This window comes from Rhagoletis zephyria, unplaced genomic scaffold (assembly GCF_001687245.7).
Source record: "Rhagoletis zephyria isolate East Lansing unplaced genomic scaffold, Rhagoletis_zephyria_1.1 Rzeph_scaffold_07796, whole genome shotgun sequence".
NCBI lineage: Eukaryota > Metazoa > Arthropoda > Insecta > Diptera > Tephritidae > Rhagoletis > Rhagoletis zephyria.
The window spans coordinates 1,541-12,705 of NW_016164878.1; the positions used below are offsets into that span (position 1 = coordinate 1,541).

An 11,165-nucleotide genomic window follows, 5' to 3' on the forward strand; every position below is an offset into this window, starting at 1 on the left:
AAGATATTACCTACATAATTTAAGTACGTTCTGGACATAGGTCTCTAGGTCGATGTGGTCGTTCTTACAGGAGTTCGCCCTAGTCTTGAAAACTTCAGTAAGTCGCCTAATTCTCTGTTAAAACTTTCGGTCGTTGTTCCTGTTTCAAGCTCTCCGCACTCACGCATTTACGGCCTCTCTCTTATGCGGCAAATACGTTTCACTTCCCTCTTCAACTCCTTATAACAGTCACATGGCTCGCATTGCGTTGCCCTGTAGGAGGAATCTTTTTTTCTCTGCAGCTTCTTGACACTCCCAATCGTAACAGTTGTTCTTTCGACGACTGCGTATCGTGGCTGCAACAAGATAGCGCTCAGAAAAAAGATTTTTATTATTATTACGTCGGGTATACTCGAGCTGCGATCTAAAAGATCTATTGTGATAAACCCTAATTGTACTCACTCCAACCTTAGCCTATTTAAGAAATTAAGCACATTGGAGGGAGCCGTGTTCCAAATCTTGTATGGAGAAGATAATCGTTTCCCAAGGTGTATCAGTCTGCGATTCATGATACGGGGGCAGTCACACAGAATGTGCTCTCAGGTTTTCTCCGCCAGCCCACAGAACCTGTAGTCCGTCTTTACAGAAAGCCCCATATTGTTCAGAGGGTACCCCAGCTTCCAATGTCCTGTCAGGTAGCCTGTAAGAGTTCTAAGACTCTCCCGGCTGTGTTCAAGGAGTCTTTTTGAGTTCCTTCTGAAAGAGGTTATGAATTTCTTTGATTGTCTCATTTCCTTTGACTTACGCCAGTGGGCAGCAATCTGAGATTCCTCCCAACTGCTAAGCAGTTCCGCAGTGTATCCTCAAGATGTACCACAGAAAGACTCGGGACCCTACATGCACATTTGGGCTCCACGTTTTGCGAGATAGCCAGCCCTTTCGTTGCCTTCAAACCCTTCATGCCCAGGGACCCACCACATCGTAACTCTATTATGGGCTCCTAGGCTGTTTAGAAGAGTTTTACAACTGTCCACAAGCCTTGATATCGTTCTAAATGAGTCTAAGGCCCTTAGTGCTGCTTGATTATCCGACATAATATTTATTCTGGCCCCGTTTGTCCTTCTCCCAAGACATTACCGAACACAGACTTCGATTGCGAAGACTCCCGCCTGGAATATGGTTGGGTATGAACCCATTGGCAGACTTTTCTGGAACCTTGGTCCAAGCACGCCTGTCCCAGTACTTCCGTATTCAATCTTTGATCCATCGGTATACCATACTTGGGACCCTATGTGTCCCTTTCAGTAATTCTGACCTTGTAGGGCTTGTCAAAGGATAATTTCGGTAGCATGACGACAATCGGGTCTACGTAACCGGAACGGCCCAGATTTATATCTGCCCAAGGACTGCCACTCCAGCAACACTCCCAAAGACTATTTGGAGAGTTTTTATGCTGTTACAACAACAACAACAGGCACTTTCCCATTAAGGACATTCCAGGTACATGCCCTCAAATCGTAGTCCTTTAAACATTTCCCGGAGTCGTCTTCATAAATTCCGATAACTCGATAAATTTACATGACCATAGAAAATTCGGTAGCTCAATATACTATACATATACACATTGAAAGTTCCAAAATTTTCAATTCTATAAACCGACCAATTTCGATAACTACCAACATATTTCGATAAATCCATAAATATCCATACCTTGGTAAGTTTAAAGAACTCCATACGTTATGATAACTCGATCAATTTCTTTAACTGGATAAACTTCGATAAACTAAATATCGATAACTTGATAAACTTCATTATATTTACCAATTTCGATAATACGATAAATTTTTATAACTCGATAACTATCGGTAAATTTCGCAACTAAGTTTCTGGGTCTCGATAAGTTTCGATAACTCAATAAACATCGATAACTATAAACTTCGATGACTCGATAAATTGATAACTTTCGATAACTAGATTTTTAATGATTGGATACACATATAGTCTGTTCCTTTGAACTTCGGACTAAAACNTGGATTCTGATCGGAAAATTTCAAAACATTTTCTTGCTCTTTGAGTTACTCTAATTCTTTTGTATGTATGTATGTGTGTATATCGTTACCTTAATTCACAAAGGCCCTAGCTAGCACTTTTTTCGAACCTGACTCACAAATTTTGGTAGGATGTATTGAAATACACCTTCAATAAAAATTTTAAACTGTTAGTACCAAAACAACGAAGTTTCATGCCACTTTTTTAAAAAGCTCCTGCTGTTTTTGATACTCTTTTTGTAATGTTGCTTGTTGGTTAGGACCTTTGTGAATTAAAGTAACGATATGTATGTATATCATTTTCGTGTTTATCTCCAATTTTCCCTTCACTTTTATATCTTCATCTTCAAATTTATCTTTATTAAAAAGTCTAATTTAAAATACGGAGCAAACCAAAATGCGAAAACAACTCAAGTTTGACAGCTTGCAAAAACAACTATACACAAATACAGACATTTTTAAACGACGATTTTAACCTTATTCTTGGTTTCGAATTTGCTTCAGCAGAATCGCCAAACGGACGACCACAAAATTCGTGTTAGCGTATTAATTTATAGATTATTTTTCTTTAAATAAAAACAAGCGCCAATACCTCTTAAATATTTGCCGCGCTATAATACCACACAAATCTTGCCGTCATGTTTTGTCTTATTGTGCGCATTATGTTTTAAGAACCGACAGTGATTTGAGTGCCCACTTAATAGTCTATTAGCCGATGCGTCTACAAAATGGGCAGCTGACCAACTCGCTTTCTCTTCGATTGTACGATTAACACTGGTGTGCTATAATTAACAGGCGGCAAGTGTGTGCCATTTTTACACAAATACAGATGCCTATCAACGTAAAGAGGGTGCTCCAATCACAGCTGTTTTTTTTTTTAAATAAAATAAAACCATATTACGAACTGCTTAGAGAAACTCGTTCAATATAAAAGTCGTTTATTGTGAAAGTGGCATAAGTCATTTTATATCTTGTGTGCTGAAATGATTTGTACATCGTTCTATCGATCATCTTTTTACCCTGTCGCAAAAATCAACCAACAAGATCAACTAATGACAAAACCTTTTACCTTTGATGAATGAAGACGAACGAATTACCGAATAACAGATACAGGTAAATGATCATTTAAGCACAAAAAGTGTGAAATAACTTATGGCATATCGGAGTCCCCATATTTCCATAACTCGACTTCCTAGTCCTCCGTTTAGATTTTTGAAAAGCAACGAAATTTGTAGGGACTCGCATCCAACAATTCTGTGACAATGAAAAATAACGCAGTAGTCTTCGTAAAAGTATCCAATATTTTGGGTTCGTTCGTCTTTTCAGTTTTAGTTTTCAAAGAAAGTATGTAGTTTTGAAATTAAGCATCATACAATTTTTAGATTGACTTGATGTTTCAGATATACTGAAATAGCTAGTGCTTGGTTATTGAAAAAAAAGTGATCGCACTACCTTCTATTTTGAAATCCCCAATTACGATAAGGGATTGTAAATTAAAGTAATAAAAAAACCGTGTGGGGTTCACATCAGTCCGGTTATCACATACATAAGACTATTTTTTTATACATTTCATGAGCATGAAATGGTATTATAACTTTGGTCCGATGTTTGTAAGTACCAGAACAAAAAGAGATAGACCCATTAAAATGTATACTTATATGATCAGAACGTCGAGCTGAGTTGATTTATCTATGTCCGTCTGTCCGTCTGTCCGTCTGTCTGTCTGTTTGTATGCAATCTAGTCTCTCAGTTTTCGAGATATCCGGATCAAATTTGGTAGGTGGGTGTATTTTTATAATGTATTAATCATTTGTCGGAACCGGAAGAATCGGACCACTATAACATATAGCTCCCATACAACTGATTGTTCAGATATGAGATTTTTCATTATAACTTCTCCATTTATGCAGCTACGAACATGAAATTTTGCAATACTTGCACCCATTATCAACAGAATACTTACAGTGAAAATTACAAAGATCGGGTCACTATAACCTATAGCTCCCATACAACTGATTGTTCAGATATAAAATTTTGCGTTATAACTCCTCCATTTATATAGCTAGGAACATGAAATTCCGCACTGTTTTCAATAATTATCAACAGAAAACTTACAGTGAAAATTAAAAAGATCGGGTAACTATAACCTATAGCTCCCATACAACTGATTGTTCAGATATGAGATTTTTCGTTATAATTCATCCATTTATGTAGCTAGGACCATGAAATTTCGCGCTGTTTTCACTCATTATCAACAGAAGACTTACAGTGAAAATAACAAAGATCGGGTCACTATAACCTGCAGCCCCCATACAACTGATTGTTCAGATATGAGGTCTTTTATCATAACTCCTCCATTTATGCAGCTAGGAACATGAAATTTCGCACCATTTTCACTCATTATTTACAGAATACTTACAGTGAAAATAACAAGGATCGGATGACTACAACATATATCTTCCATACATCTGATTGTTCAGATATGGGATTTTACTGTAAAACTCCTTTATTTGAACAGCTAAAACCGATAAATTTCGTAAGATATTTTATAAATAATAATACAAAGTCTACTGAGAAAATCGTCAAAATCTATGCTGTATAAGCTTTATCTCCTATAGCACTGATTGTTCAGATACCAGTTTTTGCGATATATCTCCTTTATGTAGGAAACTAAACCCAATAAATTGTGTTACCGGTTTACATACCGATCACATAGCAGTGAAAATCACTTAGATTGGTGCCATATAAAGTATATCTTCCATACCTCTGATTGTTTAGATGCGATTTTTTATATAAGTATGTAACTCCTCTATCGATGTATGCAGATGTATTCAAAAGCAGTAATCTGTCAAAGTAAAATTTTCAGATGTTCATGAAAGGTATGAAGTTTACAACAATAAAATAACTAAAAAAAAATGTCAACCAGATAACCAAGCAAGTGTGAAGATCCTCAGTATATTTTTTTTATCAAAGATATAAAGAAAGATTTCTATGATGAAAAAATTCTATGATGCGTTATTTTTTGTGGTTTAAGAGACTCAGAAATTTTATTGCGGTTGTCTTGGGACTTTTCGACATTTATAATGGATTATTCGGGACTTTTTCGGTGGCTGTGGGGGTTTTGAGATTTTTAGAAATCGATACGGCATTTGCTTGGGATGTTTTCGAAATTTTTTTCTGAATCTTTAAATTTTGTTCCCTGATTTTGTGTTTTATTTGGTATTATCAGTATTTTTTATTTTTGAATTTTTGGGTTCAACAGTTGCAGACAATTTTGATTGAATTTTTCGAGACCTTTATGGTTTTTAATGGACTATTCGGGATTTTTCGGTGGCTTGGTGGTTTTCGAGATTTTTAGAAATTTACGCGATATTTGCTTGGAATGTTTTCGGTGTTTTTCGAATTTTTTCTAGACCTTTCAGTATTTTTCCAGATTTTGTATTTTGTTTAGCATTTTGCAGTTTTTTTTGGGAATTTCTAGGTTCAACAGTACGTACATTTAAATCTTGACTTTGCCTTTAAGGAATATCTAAATTGCCGTAATAATGTCAGCCTTACAATACAAAGCAAAATGGTAAGCATGTCTGTAGTAGTTGCCTCCATAGAGAATATTCGGGGCAATCACCGAATCCGTCGTAGTCCGAAAATGCGATCACTGCATCCGAATCGCTACGAGGGGACGCATTCAAACTATATGCTATGTTCGCAGCTATCCGAAATCAGTGATCGAATTTTCGTATATCTTAAAAATATTTGAAACATTCATTTATTAGTATTTATTTAACTTCTCTTCGAAACCACTTACTTAACACCACTTCCACTGCTTTCGTTAAGTCTCTTCAAAGCATCGTTTGGTTGAAATTCCTGCCGCTTCACACATTTCGTTGCGGATTTTGAACGCAGTCCGCGAGTTATGATCGAATAATTGTGCTTAGCTGAAATGTAAAAATGTTCTGCTGCTGTTGTGTGGTTGTCATTTTTGGTAAATGTAGAATTGTGTCAGCGTGTCAGCGGCGACAGCGTTGTAAGCCGCGTGAAACATTTTGTTTATCGGCGCAGCGTATTCGACACGTTTTGCTTGCAGTTTCTACTACACTCTATTATTAAATTATACCTATATGTATATTTTTTTCATTGTTCTCGTGCGTCTTTGCCCGTTCGCTGGCGTTGCGATGATCGCCAGTCAGCTTCTTTGTCGTTGTTGTCTCCCGGCCAAGCGCAAAGCAATTTTATATTTGAAATATTTGTTTTTATAGCGTTCAGCTGGTTTTTCGTCATTACAAAAACAAAAACAAAACGTCTAATATGATTTGTTAAACTGTTGTTCGGGGGCTCTTTTTTTATAATTAATTTGCGCCAATGTGATTTGCGGCAGTTTTGATTTTTTTTCTCGCAGCTGCGAAAGTGAAAATTTCCCGTACTCGTTTAACAAGTTTAAGTGTATTTATTGTGCGAAAATATAATGATGCATTCACTGGTTACAGGTTGCGATGATGCCTCAGATTGTACCTCCTATTATGCGGAATATGATCCATTCGATTATCTCTATAGTGGCGGAGGCACACAGTACTCGGATCCCGTTTACGAGGCGGTGAATAAGTTGGAGAAGAGCGCTGTGAGTCCAAATGGTAAGTGAAATAAAGAGTAAATTATTAGGAGTACTCTGTTAAGCTCAAAAAATCGTTCCCCTTCTTTTCCGATAGTCTCCTCCATTGGTTGGCGCACGGATTACCTCAGCCACGATGAAGTACTCGCCACCGATCTAACTGCTACTAGCAGCGCTAACGCCTCAACACACTATCAGCTCGATGATCAATCACCAAGCGGTTCACGCTCACCGCCTCCACCGCTGCCGCCACGCAATACTGGCTCTCGCTCCCCACCCTTTCTACCTGGTCTCTATCCAACGCTCAAACATGAAAATAGTGTGGAAGGCAGCAGTGGTGTGGGCGTGGGCGCGGTCGCTGGCAGTTCCTTCTCCACTTCCAGCTCATTCATACGGCCTAGCGCAACGCTGGATCGTCGAAAAACTGCTGCCGGAACGCGCCTCTATGAAGTGGTAACGGATCGCCGCACCGTCGATCCGGAGCTACTGGAATTCTTCTTCATGGTTAAGGAGTTGCGTATGCGCTATTTATACAATGATACGTATACGAATCCGGGTCATGTAATTGCTTCGGAATTTAATTATCATTATCCGCTTGAGACGAGCATCAAGATTTTGGTGCATCCTGCGCTGAAGGCACTGCTTTCCCATGCGGATATGGCGCGTACACAAGGGCAGGTGAAGGGGTATGGCGTGCCGGTGGTGTTTACATGTGATAGTAAGTTTACTTGTTATTGTTTTATTGCGGCGATTACCCTAAAATATGTTTGCACGTTTTTCTTTTAGTCAATACGGCTGTGGAATTGGTTATTGATCAAGCATTTTGTTCGCTGGAGGGTATTATTAAAGGCACTCCTAATGATTATGTGGTAAAGGTAAGCGCGGAAGATAGATAAATCACACCTACATATCATTACATTAATATAGATAGGCCCTATATATGCACAAATGAAATATCGAAAAAGGCTTGTTTTGATAATTGGGTGCTATAGTTAATTAGGCAGACATTAGAAGCTCTTCATACGACTAGTAAACCTACGACTACTATCATAAGGTCCAATAGATTCTAACCGACAAAGTCATTGGTCTCATTAAGACAGAAATGAAGGTAGAAAAGCATTTTGATGCGTTGGAGCCAAAATAATGCCTATTCAACGAAAAAGACATGAATTATTTATTGGCTGGTCGAATAGGCTTGCCGGAATCTGAAACACACGCAGAAAAAAAACTGAAAATGTACCTTAACATCTACTACATTCCGCTAAATTTTAAGGCTGAAGAGGCGAGTTGATGGACTTGCCAAGTTTCCCAACCTCAAATTACATAGTGAAAGCTTTGATTGAGGGTAAGTGTTAACATCTGGCACGAGTTAATTTGGCCAATCACGCGAACCCCCACTTAGTCGATCTTAAATTGAAGAGAATCGTTAAACCATAACAGTCGGATGAAATGGGAAAAACAGTTGAAGCCTTGCAGCTTCGCGTCTGGTGTAAGCGAATTCTGGTTGATGTTGAGAACTCTGTCGAACTAGTGAAATATACTGTCTAGATACGAAAACAATATGCCGAATAAACTTCATCCGATTCGGAGAAACGTGCCAACTTATTTCACCAAAACAATTTCAAACGTCGAATCGCTAAATTTTAAAACTACAGCGTCCAACATTTTGTACCAGCGACGAAATGTGAGTAAACTATAAAAAACTATAATCTCCAAAACCATTGGCTTGCTTGGACTGAGTATGAAGGCCGATGCTTAAACAGCTTTGCCACAGCGCACAATGTTTCGACTATATGGAGGCAAGTGGAGACAATAGTTAACGTGGACCTATTTCGCTGAAACTTAACATGTACTCTAAGTTTACTTAGGAAGAGGTAATTATGCAGTTTGTTAGAGATGGGATAATTGCCACGCCCTCCACCATTCGGGGCGGAAACATTAAATTTTCCTAATAATTTTTAGCATCTAAATTTTGCAAGTAAATTGTTTAATAAAAAAAAAAGAGGAAAATACCGAATGATTGATAAATACCTTCACCTGAATATTCCATGGAACTTAAAGAACTGATAACTGTTGAAAAAGAAACACTTCCTTTAATGAGTTCAGCGCCAAATCCAACTAAACTGATTAGTCGATATCGCGTCGATTCTAGTATTTCCTTGGAAATTTACCGTTCGTAGAGAGGCAGGGTGGGTAAAAGGGATGTGAAAGTTTGCATGACTATGCACTCTGATTATTCCAGCAGCGGCATTTCTTTCTCTGCCTCTCCGCCTTTGGGTATTATCTACATAGCTGCATGGCCTCCAAGTCAACTCCCTGCGATGCCATTTTATCTTCCACTTATATTTCTTCATCTTTAGTCAGACTTCCGTTTTAATGATCTATTAAATTAAACAACATCTTTTGTATGCTCTTTCCAGCCCATCGGCGTCTCTGAATGGCTATCACCCACATCGAAACTCAGTCAGCTGGAATGTGTGCATAACAGCCTAAAGCTGGAGCAGGACGTGCAATTGGGTTTGTGCGTTAAATCCGAGGAGAATATGCAAGTGATAGCTCGTACGCAGTGTGATGATCTGCGTGATGTTGATTTACGAGCAGAAGATATTTTGCCCAACGAAATGGCAACGACCATCAATTATGATAATATGATGATACTGATAGGTATGTACATATTTAATGCAAGATTTGGCACCAAAGCTCAAATGAAAAGAAGCTGTGACTTTTTCTGATTCGTCCAAGCCATTTTTTGTAGAGATAGAATGGTCAATACGTAAATAATATTTAATATCTTTAAATACAAATTTGAACAAATTCAGAATTTTCTTCCTCCCCACAGAAACACTTGAAACAGAGATTGATAAATTAGAGTCAGCGGATCCGAATTCACGCTCCATACTTTCATGCTCGGGCGTTGTGCAGGCAGTTAAGGCTATTTGCGCGTTACTCGGTTCGATAGATACACTTGAAATCACTGCCTGCATCGCCGATCTCAAACGCATATGCGAGGAGGGTCAAGTGAAGTATGCTGCGCATAGCACGGAAACCAATCCGGAGATCGTGAGCGAACGTGGCGATTATGCAGAGGTGCGTTTGGTGCCACGGCCCAAGCTAGATCAGATTAAGCTGAAATGTAGTCAGTTGCGCGATGCCGTGCAGGAGTTAATTGAACTCTACTCAAATGTATTCCGTGTGGGATTCTCTGTTAAATCTCCAGATTATTCGACCAGTAAGTTTGCACCAAATTAATTGTACAGACTTGTGTGTCTTATTCTCTTCTTATCCTTGCCTCATAGCACCCATACCGGTTTCGTGTGTACTAAAACCAATTGTCGTTAGCATCAATTGTCTGCATCGGCCGCCACCAACTTGGCGCTACGACGACTACTCGCTGGGCGTGCAAATCAACTATGGCACTCGCTTTGTATCCGATCCGATAGTCACTAAGTGTTCGAATGACATGAGTGGTGGACTCTTTCCCCGCTTGAATTTCTCTTCATGGCTGACTTTCGAAAAGAATCCAATTTGCACGCTACCACGAGAATCGCGCCTAATATTTGTGCTCTACGGCACACAAACGACCGAAAATGAGCAAAACACAGATGCTAATGGTGAACGTCGCTCGGTGGCCACCGAATTAGGCTGGTGCGCCATACAATTGTTTGATCAGAAGCGTGAAATGATTTGCGGCTCCTATTTGCTTTCGATGTGGCCGCCAACAACGGATAAGTTCTTAGGTCCGGCGCCTGCACGCGGTTGTCATCCACAGCCAGATATCTGCCCGGTGTTAAGCATAGAAGTACCGCCTTACGGTGGCCGCATACTATTCCCCGAGCCGTTGGAACAGCCACCGCCAGCACCGCGTTACGATTTCAATTCGCTGGACGCTAATTTGCAGCAGGAACTGCTAGACACTGCCGAGCAGGGTTATTCGGGCGCTAAGGATAAACGCGAGGTATTTTGGGAAAAACGGTTGTATTTGCAGAGCTTTCCCTATGCATTGCCGAAAGTGCTTCACGCCGCGCACAGCTGGGACTATGCCAGCCTTATGGATCTCCATTCATTGTTGCATTCTTGGGCGCCGTTGTCGCCACTGCAAGCGCTGGAATTGCTGCTACCGCGTTATCCTGACGCCAAAGTGCGTGAGAAGGCGGTCGAGTGGATTTCGCAACTGCCGAATGATCAGCTGGTCGATTATCTGCCGCAATTGCTGCAGGCGCTCAAGCACGATACCTACGAAGCATCGGCAATGGCCCGCTTCTTGCTCTGCAAGTGTTTGGAATCGCCGCGCATAGCCCACCACTTGTACTGGCTCTTGGTACACAGTTTGCCAGGCGATGATCCACAGAATTCAATCGATGCCTCATCGGTGGCGAGTGAAATTGATGAGTCGCTAATAACGCAGGCGCGCTACTATAGGCGCAACAAGATGATGCTTCGCGCGCTGCTGGCGGTGTGTGGCGAGCGGCTGTTGGCGCGCTTTCTCAGTCAAAATATGATGTGCAAGGTAAGAGCACAGGGAAGAGCGAGTT

At 40.0% G+C, this 11,165-nt stretch overlaps 1 protein-coding gene across 1 annotated transcript in view; it reads left to right on the forward strand.

Annotated features, from left to right (window-relative positions):
* Positions 1–6,492: 6,492 nt before the first annotated feature.
* The window catches only part of LOC108374523 (phosphatidylinositol 4-phosphate 3-kinase C2 domain-containing subunit beta-like), a 20,252-nt gene continuing 15,579 nt past the window's right edge, over positions 6,493–11,165 (forward strand). Inside the window, 6 exon segments of the mRNA XM_017630491.1 lie at positions 6,493–6,655; positions 6,731–7,351; positions 7,420–7,508; positions 9,054–9,297; positions 9,473–9,862; positions 9,930–10,113. Coding sequence (XP_017485980.1) covers positions 6,493–6,655; positions 6,731–7,351; positions 7,420–7,508; positions 9,054–9,297; positions 9,473–9,862; positions 9,930–10,113 — 1,691 coding nt within the window.